This window comes from Tachyglossus aculeatus, chromosome X1 (genome assembly GCF_015852505.1).
Source record: "Tachyglossus aculeatus isolate mTacAcu1 chromosome X1, mTacAcu1.pri, whole genome shotgun sequence".
In the NCBI taxonomy this organism is placed as follows: Eukaryota; Metazoa; Chordata; class Mammalia; order Monotremata; family Tachyglossidae; genus Tachyglossus; species Tachyglossus aculeatus.
In genome coordinates this window covers 79,413,476-79,429,435 of record NC_052101.1, presented here as the reverse complement: position 1 = coordinate 79,429,435, position 15,960 = coordinate 79,413,476, and the positions used below count along the sequence as shown (strand labels likewise).

The 15,960-nt window shown below is 43.4% G+C and overlaps 2 protein-coding genes across 3 annotated transcripts in view; one reads left to right on the top strand and one right to left on the bottom strand.

The window, feature by feature from the left end:
* Positions 1-367: 367 nt before the first annotated feature.
* TMEM40 (transmembrane protein 40) lies at positions 368-11,414 on the top strand. The gene is made up of 11 exons (XM_038771623.1): positions 368-410; positions 597-716; positions 1,208-1,300; positions 3,097-3,150; positions 3,709-3,744; positions 3,916-3,948; positions 5,836-5,886; positions 7,881-7,952; positions 8,036-8,110; positions 9,354-9,416; positions 11,395-11,414. The coding sequence occupies exons 1-11, from the start codon at positions 368-370 to the stop codon at positions 11,412-11,414; spliced, it is 660 nt and encodes a 219-aa protein (XP_038627551.1).
* A 1,287-nt stretch (positions 11,415-12,701) lies between these two features.
* Positions 12,702-15,960, bottom strand: part of TKT (transketolase) — a 33,004-nt gene continuing 29,745 nt past the window's right edge. For both annotated transcript variants that reach the window (XM_038772848.1, XM_038772849.1), the window contains 4 exons: positions 15,085-15,168; positions 14,514-14,607; positions 13,668-13,790; positions 12,702-13,014 (listed from right to left, as the gene is read on the bottom strand). In XM_038772848.1, the coding sequence (XP_038628776.1) occupies positions 12,839-13,014; positions 13,668-13,790; positions 14,514-14,607; positions 15,085-15,168 (477 nt within the window). In that variant the 3' untranslated portion in view covers positions 12,702-12,838. The remainder of the gene's footprint in view (positions 13,015-13,667; positions 13,791-14,513; positions 14,608-15,084; positions 15,169-15,960) is intronic.

Below are 15,960 nucleotides of genomic sequence, written 5' to 3'. Positions count from 1 at the left end.
TATACAGGTTCACTTTCCCCCAGCACCCCCGCCCCCCACAAATTTGTTGGCTCCCATGTGACACAAGCCCACACAAGCAAGCAGTCTGGTTCATAAGAACCAGTCAAACTGACCTTACAACGTACTTACTAAACCTGTATCTGGACTAACAAAGGGAAGTGGAGAGTTGAGATAATTGTTCAGGAAACACTGCTATTGAAGAGAGAGCAGCTAATTTGGAAAGCAGGATGAAGCCTTTCGGGGCGAAATTCCTGCCGAGTGCTATGAAACAGGGATCTTGGTATACAGTTAAACTGCCTAAACTAGAGGCAGGAGCCAAATGTAGAAAAGCCAGCACTCATAAATAATTTTCTTTTCAGAGAAGGCCATGGAAATCTCAGAGACTGCCCCTCAAGCCTTGGAAAAAAAAGGTACTGCCCAGGGAAATGCTGCAGATTTGGTTTGTATATGATCTGCTCCTCCTATCTAAAGGGCAAGTGGAGGTATAGTACCAGTAATCTATCATGCTGACCCAACCCAGGGCCAGGAGCCTAGATTAGATTTCTTCTGGGAAGTCTCTGGATTAAAGTGCTATATGCTCTGTATGTGTTTCACAGATGAAGAAATGAAAATCCCAGAGAGTGTAGAAAAGGATAATCATGATATGCAAACCAAAAATAAGAAGGACACATCTTCTTCTTCCTCTTCCTCCTCCTCCTCTTCATCAACGTCTTCGGGTACCGCATTTATTTTACTTTGAATCTCCATTTATCTGCAAGAAAAATATTAATTTGTATGTGCTTTACCAGCTGTCACATTACCTACAATCATAAATCTACTTTCATCCAAAGTTGGTTAGTGCTTCTGTTGGAGCCTGGAAAGTCACAGGGCCAAGCTGGTCTCCCAAGCAACTCTTGCAAGCTGGATCCTGGATGGCGAGAGTTTTTAGTTTCTTCCGGGTGGCAGCCTAAACATTTTATGAATGCAGTCTACTGTAAAAACCTTGCTGTTGAACTCTTAGAGCACTAAGCCTTTCCAGACTACTAAATCAATGAGTTCAGAAGGATGCCTGCATGGGCTTGAATGTTTCAGAACTGTGTTTCTGCTGAAAGCATCACTCAGTGATTTCATAAAGCAGTTTAATCAATCCTTGGATTTGGCTTCAATAGATTCTTTGCAGTAGTCTCTAGGCAGTGGTTATTATGAACTTTGTGTTTCATTGTTCTAGACAGCAGCAATGATGAGGAAAAACTCCCTGTGGCAACTAGAAAACCCATTCGCTTTGAGGACAATAGAGAAGATGACAATCAAGATGAAAGTGGTATGGAAGTACAATCACTGTTTCCATCTATAGCTCCATTTTCCTTAATGAGATAGTACTCTTAATAGAGCTGTATAGAGAAATAAAATAGAAAAGAATTACACGTGGATTAGGAGGGACAAGGAACGAACTGGAGGTGATTTTCAAATACTGTAATGCCAAATATTCCATTCGAAAAAATCGATCATTTTAATGGGTTCTCAAAACAAACCAAGAGAACAAACTCTAACAACATTTGGCCTGATGCTGGAGAGTGTAAACAATGTCCACTCTCCAGCAGAATTTGCAGCCAAAGTGAGGATCAGAGTTCAGTATGTACTTTTCCAAAGCGGGTGGGAAAAAACAGAGCAAGTCTATTGGGGCGTGTGAGCAGATGAGATCAATCAAAGGGTGACAAAGTAACTCGCTGGCCCTCGGTTTCTGAAAAGATGAATGCTAAATTGCTTAGTGAAATGTCAGATCTGTCTTCCCTAAACAAACTTCCCACTTCGGAAACTTTTCATCAATTATTCCCCATGCAAATTGGATTAGAGGCAGACAAGAACCAGAGAGAACCTACATTAGGCACTGCCACTGGAGACAAAGCGTGATTGCTCCCCATCCTAAATGACACAGTTGTCCTGAAGAAGTTAATCCCTCATTTGGTCAGTTGGTCAGTCAACAGTATTGATTAAGCACCCACTGTGCGCTGGGCTCTTGCAAGGTGCTGTTGTGAGTTAGGTGAGCAGTGTGGCCTAGTGGAAAGAGCATGGCCCTGGGAGTCCTAGGACCCAAGTTCCAATCCCAGTTCCTCCACTTGCCTACTGTGTGACTTTGGACAAGTTGCTTACCTTCTCTGTGCCTCAGTTTCCTCAACTGTAAAGTGGAGATTCAAAACCTGTTCTCCCTCTTACTTGGACTATGAGCTCCATGTGGGATGGGGACTGTGTCTGACTTGATTGATTTGAATTTATCCCAGTGCTTAGAACTGTGCTTGACACATTGTAAGTGCTTAACAATACCATAAAAAGAAAGGAAGAAAGTCCTGTTCCAGCCTTTGAGAAGCTTACAGTCCAATGAATTGTTGTTGCATCACTTCTAAGACCAGATGGCCTTTGAAATAGGTAGGCTTTCTCTGGCTCCCTGGCAAGAACTAAACAATACAAAGTCAAGTAAAGGTCTGACCAACTAGGAGGAAGAGAGCCTGCTTTTGCCTCAATTATCAATGATGATGGAGTCTCCCATTGGGAAGGGTGGACAAGTCTAGGTCCTGTGACTTCAGGACCCAGAGCCTAGATTAAAGAACTGATTATAGAACCAAGTGGTTTGCACAGCATCTCTTACATTCTCTCATTCCTGCCAGTCATGCCCCAATAGGGACTGGCATGCAATGAGCTGGTAGATGAGCAGGAATACAGCTCATTGCAAAATGCACGTGCATTTTTCACCCATGTTAGCTAGCTGCGACCAGAACTGAGGCTAGAATCCAGGTTTCCTGATTCCCGGAGCACTGCTCTTCCCACTGGACAAAGAGGTCATTCAGGGTTTTGCTCAATGGCCTGAAAGGTAGCCAGAACTTTCCAGGAGGGATGCAGTTGTGTCTGGCTACCAAGCCCCACCTCCGGCCTGCCTCTTACCCTGTCCCCTTAATGATGTCACATAGAATGGCACAATGATGTGGCAATGGAAGGACACATGGACTATACCAGGAAATCCCACCCCTGCAAATTCCATCCCAGAGCTTATTATACCTAGTATACATTGTCCTGCCTGTTGGGGAGATGTGACCCAACCCTAGTGCCTTCCTTTTCCCACAGATGCTGATCAAGATGTACCAGTGACCCGGAAGGATGAGCTTCAGCTCTATGAAGGTGCTGTCAAGTTGTTACTGCATGTGGCTAACAATAGGCAAGCATACATTATAATGGCTGATCAATTCATCTTGAAGTGCTTAGCCCACAATGAAATGATGTTATGATAATTTCTACAACTGCAATGAATCCAGTAATAATGGAAACACTGGTTGTTCTCACTGAGAGGGAAACAGAGCACCATACCCAAGGAGGAAGCTGTGGTTCTCTTTCTGGTTATGATACTGATGTGTCATGGGATCCTTGACACCTAACTTCTTCGTGCTTCAGTTTCCCTCTTCGTAAAATGGGGGCATTTGTCATTGCCGGTTTAATCAGTTGATAAAAACAGATGAGAGCATACCAGGTAATACCTGAAAAGCACCTTGAAATTGTTGAGCAAATGGCTTGATTTAAGTATTGTTACAGCACCAAGATATAACTCCTGTACTGAAAGGAAGATTACTTTTGAGACATGAATCAAAGAATATGTACTTTCACATCTAGATTGCTTACTGCTCATCCTAGTTCAGACCCGGGTAGATATTCATCTGTTCCATTTGTTTTGGGGATGCTTAGGTATGTCTGAAGAGGTCCTTCCCTACAATGAACCAGGTAAATACTCACAGGTATATTGATGTCAGTATGCCTTGATGGAGTGAGAGCTGTAGAAGTGCTAGACTGTAATCCTCGGCTTTACTGTTTAACAAGCCTGCAGAGATGTGAGTAACTGTCCAGGGTTTACTGTGGGTTACCCAAGCCTAAAGTTTGGTTTCATATTTACAGAGATCAGGAGCAGAGAATCTGGAACTTCAGATGGTAAATACAAAACTCAAAGAATAGGAGGAAACGTTTGTTCTTTCTTTAGGGTGTGTACATTATTTCAGAGTCATCACTTCTGTAATTTAACCCTCATTGAATTCCCAGAGTACCAACCAGAGAATCTGAAAGTCAAATGCGGCTCATCAAGATGTCAGAACTGAGTAATCACCCAAGGAAATACCCTCCCAAGACCATTTTGGCCTATACAACACTAGCTAATTATCTAGAGAACTTAAGCCTCAAAATACACTTTGGCCTCAATTAGCCAGCCATCTCATGGGGGGAAAAAGGAACAAACATTTTCAAAGCACAGGCCTCTGAGTCAGAGGATCTGAGTGCTAATTCCAGCTTTGCCACTACCCTACTATGTGGCCTTGGGCAAGTTGCTTAACTTCTCTGTGCCTCAGTTTCCTCATCGCCAAAATGAGGAATTAAATTCCTGTTTTCCCTCCCTCTTAGACTGTGAGCCCCATTTGGAACAGGAATTGTGTCCAGCCTTGTATTTAGTACAGTGGTTGGCATATTGTAAATGCTTAACAAATATCACAATTACTATTATTCTTTTTCACTTGGAATACCTAGCTAATTGAAACCATAGTGTATTTGGGAGGCCTAAACTAACTAGATAATCTGGCAGTGTAGATCTGATTTGCTCCAGTGAAATATTTATCCTTTTGCACAGGCCAACTTCCTGCAAGTTCTAAATACCCTGTACCCCCCGGTTTCAGCTGGATTAGTAACTCCAAGTCTCGTCCTCTCCCTACCTGTGGGTCATTATTTGGTATTTTCACTTTCAGTTCCAGTCACTTTTTTCTGGGTTACTTTTTTATTGAAATTCATCTGTTTATGGGTTGGAAATGCTGCAGTAAGCCATCATCCCTAGGATGCCATAACTGGGGACCCAGACTCTCGCTAGGCACCCAGCACGAAGCTGGGGCAGAACCAAGCAGGTGAAAGTTGGCCTGTTAAATATTTGCAGATTCTACAGTTCTTTGTGGTGAAAGCCACATGTAAGTGGTTCTGAGGAGATTTCATTGTTTCAATTTCTGCCGGTTCTAATTAATTCTCTTTCTGTTTCCTTTCCAACAACCCATTCAAGGATCAGCTAACCTTGATCCAGGGCTGACCCTAGGATAGGGCCAGAGGCCCCCTTGCCCTAGACAACTCCCATCCCAGTCAACAGAACTCCCTGTTGGTAGGACAACAAGGGGAGGGTGGAAATGGTTACATACTCAAACCTGAGGCTGTCATCTGTGTCCCTTTGTTCCCCTTTCCCCTCAAAGACCCTGGACTGTGGCAGCCTCCAGAGGTTCACTTGCCAATCAATCAATCAATCAAGCAATCTTTCATATTTATTGAGCACTTACTGGGTTCCCAGTACTGTACTTAGAGCTTGGGAGAGTATAATACAGCAGGGTTGGTAGACACAATGCCCACAAGGAGCTTACAGTCCAGAGGTAGGGGCAGGGATGCCTAGAGTGCCAGTGCCAGGGCTGTCCAAAGTCAGAGTGTCACTGATAGGGTGGGAAGCTAATGGGTGCCTCTTGTGAGTCAGCTGTAGGAAGAGGGAAAACTGTATGGGCAAAATTTCCACTATTTAAATCCTCCCCTGAGCAATGGGTCCTGCAACTTATGTACTCTCCCAAGGCACTTAGTACAGTGCTCTGCACACAGTAAGCACTCAATGAATATGATTGATTGATTGATAGATTAGTTCTGGTCCCCCATGCCCCTGGGGATGATCCCACCTGTACCCTAATAGAAATATACATTAAATCCTTTTTCAAAGAAAGGGCAGATAATACTGTTCAAAATTAGATTTATATTAAACTCTCCCAGTGTAAAAGTTGCTATGGACTTGATTCATCTTCTTTTATTCTAAAGTAGCAGAAATTGAGGACTCTCAATTAAGAAGACTGAACATAAAGAAAGATGGTAAGAAAAATATGTCTGGAAGACTCCACTTCCTATAAAGCCAACATTTCTACCAAGCAGGATCTCCCTGGGCTCAGATTGGGCCCCTGTTTTGAGTGTACTGAGCTACTGTAAGAGTAATGTGTCCAAATGATCCTTATTACACAGGACTGGCATGAATGATGGGCCCTCATCTTGCCACTCAAAAAGAGGGCAGTGAGAGTCCTTGAAGTCTGGCTTTTGGCCAGCGTGGCAGGTGCCATCTTGGCATCTGGAGCAGGGGTCCGGAGGAGCTTAAGCATAGAGCAGCAGCATGTGCGGGGATAAGGGAGGAGAGGTAGCTAAGCTGTCCCTCCCGTGCTGCTACTCTGCGGCCCCAGCTGCTTCTGCTGTGGCAGTCACTTCTGATGATGATGATCCCTGAAGATTTCTGAATTGGAGAGCCAAGTGCAGGGTGATCACACTGCACCAGAAACGTCTCAGAAACAGCTCCCAGCACCTAACCACGGGCAGCAGTGGTGGAAGCAGCAGTAGCATCTCCAGTTCCCATCTGCTGCAGTGAGAAGGCAGCAATGGGGGAAGGGTTGCCTACCAAGCTAGTAGTCCAGAATGGAAGATCATTGAGTGAGTGATTCTGTGTGTGTGTGTGTGTGTGTGTGTGTTTATGGGGATGCTTACTGGCTCTTTCCCCTTCCTTTCCCACTCTGTTTACCCGTATGTGTTTCTGTCTATATTTATCTCTCTCTGGGTGAGTATCTGTGAGTGACTCTATCTCAGTACCAGTCTATGTCTATGTGTTTCTATTTTAGGCATAAGAAATTCCATTACTAGGTCCATCCACCCAGAATTCTGTCCCCAAGAGTGACCACAGGGTGGTTAGTTGAACTATATGTGGGTTACCCTCCTTGACATCCACTTCTGTGAGCTTCACTTTCTTTGGGTCTCACCATCTCTGCTTTCCAGACTCCCTTTCAGGTCCTGTCCCCTAGAAGCCTCAACAGGGTCGCAACTAGATTGTGTAAAAAACACTTAGCACACAGCACTAGGCAGTGATAAGGAGGAGGCCTTGCTCCTAGCAAGCACTAGGAGGCCTTCCCAGACTGAGCCCCCTCCTTCCTCTCCCCCTCGTCCCCCTCTCCATCCCCCCGTCTTACCTCCTTCCCTTCCCCACAGCACCTGTATATATGTATATATGTTTGTACATATTTATTACTCTATTTATTTATTTAATTTATTTGTACATATCTATTCTATTCATTTTATTTTGTTAATATGTTTGGTTTTGTTCTCTGTCTCCCCCTTCTAGACTGTGAGCCCACTGTTGGGTAGGGACTGTCTCTATATGTTGCCAACTTGTACTTCCCAAGCGCTTAGTACAGTGCTCTGCACACAGTAAGCACTCAATAAATACGATTGATTGATTGATTAGGCAAATATGCCAGCTCAGTTGGATTCACATTCAAGAATGCAGACATGTCTGGAGAAGGGAGGATGTCCAAACAGAAGATGGAACAGGATTTCAACCTAATCAGAACTCAACCATAAGACATGTGCTTCAGTAAAGCTTCCCAAAGAGGCCAGGAATGAGGGCTCAATCTCCGTATTATTAAAATTAATAATATTAAACTCTCTGTGGATATTGTCCCAACCTTTCAATAGTGACAGCCTCCAAATTACTATTCAAGTGGGAGGAATAGTAGATACTCCGTTTATTATGCACTTTGTGAAGAGATGGCATTTCCTTTTAATAAACTACTTCACTACCTTCCCCCAGTTTTCCCGAGTTAGAATTTGAAATAACATTCTTGGCTAGAAAATACCTGGTCTTGAGGCCTCCTCTTTGCTCTAGTAGGAGTGCAGTCCAGGCCAAGGTATGGGATCAACTTTATGTCCCAGAGACTCAATTCAAGTAGAAATCAAATGCCCTGGATTTCTGCTCCTGGAACCCAGTGCCTGATGGTAAGGGGCCAAGAGAGTGAAGAGCCAATTTAATTTCCTGTTCTCTGCCTTTTCAGATGAATTTTTTCATTTTATCCTTCTTTGCTTTGCCATCGGGGCTCTATTAGTCTGCTATCACTACTATGCAGGTAAGAAGGCCTTTGGTTTAAAGATAAGTTGGTTAAAGTTACACGGAGGATAAGTAAGTTATTTCTTTGTATTTGTTTTTCAGACTGGATCATGTCTTTGGGTGTTGGTTTACTGACCTTTGCCTCTCTTGAGACCATTGGAATATATTTTGGCCTGGGTAAGAATGTCGTATCCAGTAAACCAAGGACCCATCTCAGTAACCGGGCCTTTCAACAGTTTCCTGAAATGCACATAGAAAGGACCCAATACTCTCTCTCACCTTCAGAAAAGCCACTGGGAGATGATGGCACCTTTGCTAGACTCTTGATAGCTATAGGAAAATGTTTCAACCTCTGCCCCTTACGAATAGGCTCTAATTCCAAAAGGCGAATGCTTTCTTAATGGTTGCAGAAAAGCTGCATTTCTTACACTCGAAGAAGAGGCCACTAAATGAGAAATTCATCTATGGGAGTGTGTGAGAGACTGAAAAGGCCAATGCAGGATCTATGGTATCAGCTGCATTGTGCGCTAACTAAAACCATCCCTTGTTGTGTTGTCATGCTTCTATTACTCCTAGAATTAGCTTATTAAACCTGCCATGCAGTGTTAATTTGTGACTTGGTGTGCCAGGGCTCAGCCCTGTCAAGTTTGGGCTTGCTGTTTCATGTTACAATTCAACAGAGTTGCTCTGTTCCTCCCATAAACCCTGGGCTCTCTTTGATTATAACTCAAGCACTGCTCTGTTGTTCCTAACTACTAAGACATCCCTGAGGCAGAGCTTAGCAAAGAGCTTACAAGAGGCCAGCTCAATCACACTGTGGCAGTGCAGGGAGGCCTTATTTCCTGGGTTTTGTTCACTAAATTCACATGGGTTTAACAGCCAAAACCCTTTCATTGTACATGAGATTGCAAAGTTAAGAGGCATCCACTAGATCTTAGGTAACCACTTCTGTGACTGTCCTGGAAGTGCAATGCGATTCTATATTATGTCTTCTTTTGTGCTAATCAGTCAAAAAGACAATCACCAGAGGGAGGGACAAAATGAGAAAGTCAGATATGCAGGTCGAGAGGGTCTGTGGAGCCAAATCATGTGGTACCAGTCAAGACGGGACTGAAATTTAATTGTTTCATCACTGTGACTCCTGGGAAGTGAACAAGCTGATAGCTCCTTCTGAGGTCAGGAACTCCCTTCTTGTAGGTCCCACCAGGAAGCAAGATAGGTTGAAAGGGACTTCTACTATTTCTTGCCCAGATGATTAAGCTGGTATCATAAAAACTCTCAAGTTCTCTGTTTTGACATACATTTTGGGGCTTGGTGGGTTGGATCAAGGAAGGAGGCAGATTCTGTACTCTACTTCCTCCAGGATGTTGGGTCATTAATGTGAACTAACCTCTTTTAAAAAAAATTTGTTTCTGCACAGTATATCGGATTCACAGTGTCCTCCGGGGCTTCATCCCTCTGTTTCAGAAGTTAAAATTGATGGGTAATCTTTTTCGTTTTTATGTCTCTTGCTCATGTCTTTCAGCCTTGCAAATCCAGTCTGACGTTTCTACAGCTCAATTCCTTGCAGGTCCAGGTTAATCTGTACTCTTTCCCAAGTGCTTAGTACAGTGTTCTGCACACAGTAAGCACTCAATAAATATGATTGATTGATTGCTCAATTTATCCTAGAATAATAATAATAATAATAGTATTTGTTAAGCATTTACTATATGTCAAGCACTGTTCTAAGTGCTGGGGTAGATACAAGGTAATCAGATTGTCCCACACAGGCTCACAGTCTTAATCCCCATTTTACAGGTGAGGGAACTGAGGCACAGAGAAGTTAAGTGACTTGCCAAAAGTCACACAGCTGACAAATGGCAGAGCCAGAATTAGAACCCACGACCTCTAGCTCCCAAGCCCAGGCTCTTTCCACTAAGCCACACTTTAGCTTGGTGCTTATGCTCTTTCCATAGAACTTGTTCAGTGCTTAGAACAGTGCCGTGCACATAGTAAGTGCTTAACAAATGCCATAATTATTATTAATTATTACTGTCCAAGAGACAACATTAGTTCCTTCCATGGGGCCAGGTATTACAGCTGCAGCAATGATTAGGTTTTAAAAAAACATGTGTGGCTCTATAGCTATCCCAGCATTTGACAACCAGTAGTAGAGAGGTTAATAAAAATCAAGGACATAAACCATGCCAAACCAATTCAAGTCGTTATTGCAAGGGTTTTTCTTTCATATCCACCTGTACTTCTTATTGTACTAGCGAGATGTAATGAGCACATCTGAGTTAATGAGGCTTCATATTGATGGTGATGAATTGTCAAGAGATTGAAACAAGAGCATTGGTCTCATGGAAAGTGCATGGGACTGGAAGTCAGGCTTGGGGCTAAGTCCTAATTTGACCACTGGCCTGCTGGATGATCTTAGAACTTCTCTGTGCCTCAGTTTCCTAATCTGTAAAATGAAAATACACCTGCTCTCCCTTCCTCTTAGATTGTGAACCCTGTGCGGCACAGGGAATGTGCTGATCTGATTAACTTGTATCTACTCCAAGCTTAGCTTAGTGCTTGGCACATAGAAAGCTCTTAATAAATTATATTACTGAAGCTCTGACAGACAAAAAGCAACTAGTGACAATCGCAATCTAAGCAAATTGACCCAATTATTAGGGGTTTCACAGTACTTTGCAATCAACAGCTAGTTCCTTCTTCACATCATCCCTATAAAGACTGGTTATACTAGAAATCTGGAAGGTCCATATTGGGCCCCTGACTACTTTTGGCAAAGGGTGTGTAAGGAAAGAATTCACAACCAGCCGACAAAGTAAATGTAATCCCCGAGAAGCAGCATAACTTAGTAGAAAGAGCATGGGCTTGGGAGTCAGAGGTCATGGGCTCTAATCCTGACTCTGCCACTTGTCAGCTGTGTGACCTTGGGCAAGTCATTTAACTTCTCTGTGCCTCAGTTCCCTCATCTGTAAAATTGGGATTAAGACTGTGAGCTCCACATGGTACAATCTGATTACCTTGTATCTACCCCAGTGCTTAGAACAGTGCTTGGCACATAGCAAGCACTTAACAAAAACCATCATTACTATTATTATTATTACACTATTATTATAGTTCAAGTGTCCTTTGGAAGATCACTTTAACTACAAATCATGAATCTGCTGGCAATGCCCAAAGACTTGGTGGGGAGGGGCAGGAATACTGCTCAATCAATCGTATTTATTGAGCGCTTACTGTGTCTAGAGCACTGTACTATGCTCTTGGGCACAACAATATAACAGAGGTGGTAGACATATTTCCTGCCCACAATGAGCTTACAGTCTAGAGTCTAATGCTGCTATATTTTCGATCCCAAGGTTTTTAGCATTAACCTGGGGACTTCCTGCCAGAATAATTAGTGTTGGTGATTTATTATGAGTGCATAATTCAACTTTCCTCATTTTCAAATTATTTTTCAGGTGTAAGAAAAAGTGATTAAGAGGACTGCAGAACAGTGACGGAGAGCAGTGCCTGTGCCCTGGAGTTCCTCCAATGAAGGAAGTCAGAAAATGAAAAAAAAAACCAGTCTGAAAAATCCAAGCGTTAAGGGAAATGATCAAGAAGTGCTAACTGTAAAGCACCCTGAGGAAAGGTGGGGAGGCAAGGGATGTGGGGAGAAAGGGACATTTGTCAGAGAAAACAGAAGATTTATACCTGCTAAATTATAAGAAGACCTAGCAATCTCAATGAACAATTCCATTAGTTTTATGAAGCTTCATTTTGTGAATCAATGCACATAATTTTTGGTGGGGGTTATTTCCATGTTCTCATACCTGAGCTAAATAGGTTTTCACCCCATGACTTTGAGCTCTTCACCAAGTCCCAGAGGATTTTAGCGTGGGTCTACCCACATGGCATTAACTGGATTTGGTCTTGCCCTTTTCAACCACCACGAGGCTTTCTTTATCTGCCCAAATTATCTTTGAGCAACTGGTCAGTTGGCTCCCATCAGCCAGAGCCTGATTCTCTTCACCCAGTGGGGCAATGAGACTCAATCTAGCTCGTAAACCTGAGGTACTCTGATTTGCCTGTTCAGGTTACAGAGGGTTAGAGAGTCTTGTGCATGAAATGGAAACGGGGGAAAACTGTGAAATAAAAGCATGGAAATAATCTTTGACTGCATCTCTGACCATTTGGGATACCTAGGGTCTCTGTCCTGAGGCCTGTCCATCTGGCAAATTTTCAGACCCAATCATCTCCTTTTTTGGAGGTTCAAAATAAAATGCTATCCTTCTTGGAGGGTTTTCACAAGTCGACACTTGGGAATTGGGATCTACAGAACAGCAGCCCTTGGCAGTAAATCAGGTTGGGGACTGGATGCTAACTTTTTAGAGAGGAAGCCGAGGACAGGTGAGACAGCAAAGGGAAAGTTGGTAATGTGACAATCATACAAGGAAAAAATCCTGTCTTACCCTCCCCAACCCAGAGGAAATCTGGATTATAAGGTCAGTACCTTGACTTCAGCAGGGGACTGATATTCAGCAGAGCGCTGGTTCCTGAAGACCATTTGTCTTCAGACCTCCTGGACCTTAGACACTTGCAATAATGCTACCGGCTTCTCTAGAAGTTTCTTCCACCCAGTTCATTTGCCCCAACGATGCCATACACAGATTTCCCTTGCCTCCCCTCCTGGCTGAATAATTCTAGCCCCTTACTCCTCTTCATGCTAGCCCCCACCCAATTGGGTTAGACCCCTAGGGAAAAAAGTTTGATACAAGGCAGGGTTGTTCTCAAAACACTATTTTTATTAGTTTTCTCGCTCTCTATATATACTTGAAGCATCTTTGTTGGAAAGTTAAAGGAATATGTCTCCCTTTCCTGCCACCTCCACCTCTCCTGCAAGCAAGGACCTCTGAAAATACTCTAGGCCTTGGACAGGGCCTCCTTGACAGCTTGCACAATAGCATCTTTATCAATCCCAAACATTTTAAGTAGCTCAACGGGTTTCCCACTTCTTGGTATGTGGGCTACAGCCAGCCGGGTGAGGGTAATGCCCGGCTCTCCGACCACAGCAGCAGACACGGCTTCTCCAATGCCTCCTAGGAAAAGGAGAGAGAAATGGGATGGATGATTGAGTCTCGGTTCTCTAGCGCTTAGAACAATGCGTGGCACATAGTAAGCGCTTAACAAATACCATCACTGTTATTAACGTAACTAAGCTTTCATAAGGTCGGAAAGGCTATAGTTTTTTTTATTCACATATTCCTGTCTCTTTGGTCTTGTTTTGGAAATCTTTAATACTATACCCCTTCTATCACTTGGGGTGGGGGGAAGAGATGTCCAAGGAGAGTGATGTTGCAAAGAAATAGCCAGATTTGGTGTTACTACCTGATGCTATTAAACCTAGCCCACTGACATTCTGTAGTCTGCCATGTTCCAAAAATTGCCTTCTATTTTCCCCTGGGCCAAAAAAGGTCATGAACTCGTCCATATCCTGGCTCCCAACCCTCCTTTCTCCACCACTGGTTTCTGTCTGTTTTCTTCTCTCATTCCCTGTGGTCTAAAGAGGCTCCTAAAATGCATTTTGGGGTACGAGGAGGGAGGTAGGCACTAATGTTCTGTTACCTGCTGGGCTTCCACACAAGAGCTGATCAAAACTGCATCAGACTATTATATTTAGTCTCAGTGAGACTGCAGAAAATTACACAGGCCTGAGATTATCAACAGCTTCACAACATGGTGCCTTACTTACCCTCATAATAATGGTCCTCCACAGTGAGGATCCTGCCTTTGGTTGCTTTTGCACTATCGAGGATGAGTTTCTTATCCAGGGGTTTGATGGTGAAGGGATCAATCACTCGAATGTTGATTTTCTCTAGAAGAGAAAAGGATAAAGTTCTTATGCAGGAACATAATATCAATGGGGCAGGGGTTAGTCATCTAACCCACAATTACAGCTTTCCCTATGTTTGGGAATGTGGCTTACAAGTTGGTCATCTCCCTGAATACTGGGGTCTGGTGTATGGGGCATCTTGATTTCCCAAGTAAACATGTTGGCTGCAGCTTGGATGCTCCTGGCTGTGTAATAGTTTTCCAATCAATAAATCAACAGAATTTATTGAGTGCTACTGTATGTGCAGAGCATTGTACTAAGCACTTGGGAGAGTACAACAGATTTGGTAGACACATTCCCTGCCCACAAGGAGCTTACAGCCTAGAGGACTGTATTTCCTTATGAAATAATGCACCACTTCTCTGTAGTAGAATGATGCTTCTTGCTAGGTATTTATCTAGTATCAGCCTGGAGGGGAAAGTTAATCCCTGAGTAAGGGACATTACTCTGTGATTTCTAGTACGTGACAAGGCTGTTGGAGATTCATAAAACATATACATTACCTTTTCCTCTCTTGTCTCCCAACCTCGCTCTACAGTCAATTCCCTCAGTCCACTGAAGCTGCTCACCCATGCCCCTATGGAGTCAATCCTTCAACTCTTTCACTGGAAAAAGCAGGGTATTTTCAGGCCCCAAAGGTCTGGCAGCAGAGGCAACCCGGATGGCTACTTTGTGTTCTCAAGTGGATCAAATCTCTCTCTTTACCTTTTTTCAGCTGGTCAGCAGCTGCCAGTGCTTCATGGAGAGTCACTCCTGCACCAATCACAGTCACCTGGTCATCCTTGGTCTTCAAAACCACCTAGGAGGGAAGGAACCAGGGCAGTAATTCACCCATTTCGTGTTACTTTTTTTTTTCTATTATTTGGAAAGAGAGGGTTTGGGTGTGTGTGTGTGTATGTGTGTGCGTGCAGGAGGGGATGGGAGGGGTGCTACTCTTTCAGGTGCTCGGTTTATTTTCTCCCAATTCTACAATTGAGAATTCTACAATAGAGAAGCAGCATGGCTCAGTGGAAAGAGCACGGGCTTGGAAGTCAGACGTCATGGGTTCTAATCCCGGCTCTGCCACTCATCAGCTGTGTGACTTTGGGTAAGTCACTTAACTTCTCTGTACTTCAGTTCCCTCACCTGTACAATGGGGATTAAGACTGTGAGCCCCACGTGGGACAACCTGATCACCTTGTATCCCCTCCCAGCACTTAGAACAGTGCTTCAGACATAGTAAGCGCTTAACAAATACCATCATTATTATTATTACAAACCAGGGGACACTACCAACCTTGGCTTGTCCAATCTGGAAATCGTCATTGCTGTTATAAATGACGGCATTTTCAGGGCGGCTGGTCCTTATGAAACAAATGCCCTGATTCAGAAAGAAAAGGAAAGGAACGATAAATCAGAGACACTGAACTGATTTAACCAATTCATTCAAAAAACTTCCCACAGATGCATTGCTTCGTTTCAGACTTTTTCACTTTATTTTGCCAACACGTCTCAGCCTATATGTCTTAGCAACCAAAATAGTGCTTTCCTCAGGCCCTGCCATTTTCTCTATGATTAATGTTCTCCTCTTTTCATGCTGCACAGGCAATTGAACATCCTGATTGCCTTACTTCGGTCTAATTAAGATTTAAAACATTATTATCCTTCTAGGTAAACTGCAATCTTGGCATCTTTTCCATTCACATAGGCCAGGGAAGAAAAATTTGGTTAGTAGGCAGGTTGACTGTAATTTAGACCCCCATATTGGGATTTGCCATTCAGAACAAAACTAAGAGTCTTTTTAGGCAATCATTTCTTCTCTTCCTCAGTGTCACTGCTTTCACTGATGGCTTAATAGCTGACTTTCAGAATATGAGGGGTCATCACAGGAACAATGGTCACCAGCTGTTCTCCATGCCCACAAGAGGCAGACCAAGAAAAGGTTTGCAATTGCAGTAAGAGTTCAGCTAGATGAAGGGGATAATCTTCTTTGTGGTAAAGACTGGGAAGGCTGCTGCTGAGGCTGGTTGAGGGCCTTCAACCCTGAAGAATATCGATAGGCAAATTTCTGTTCTGGGTGGTTTCAACAAATATGCCTCAAAGCCAACAACTGAACTCCATGCTCTACTACAGAATACTAGCATGGATTTAAACCTACAAATTAACCAGATAA

Coding starts and splice junctions, on each gene's coding strand:
- TMEM40 (XM_038771623.1), top strand. CDS start 368: ATGGAAATCTCAGAGACTGCCCCTCAAGCCTTGGAAAAAAAAG. Junction 717..1,207: donor CTCTTCATCAACGTCTTCGG/GTACCGCATTTA, acceptor TCATTGTTCTAG/ACAGCAGCAATGATGAGGAA. Junction 5,887..7,880: donor ACTGAACATAAAGAAAGATG/GTAAGAAAAATA, acceptor CTGCCTTTTCAG/ATGAATTTTTTCATTTTATC.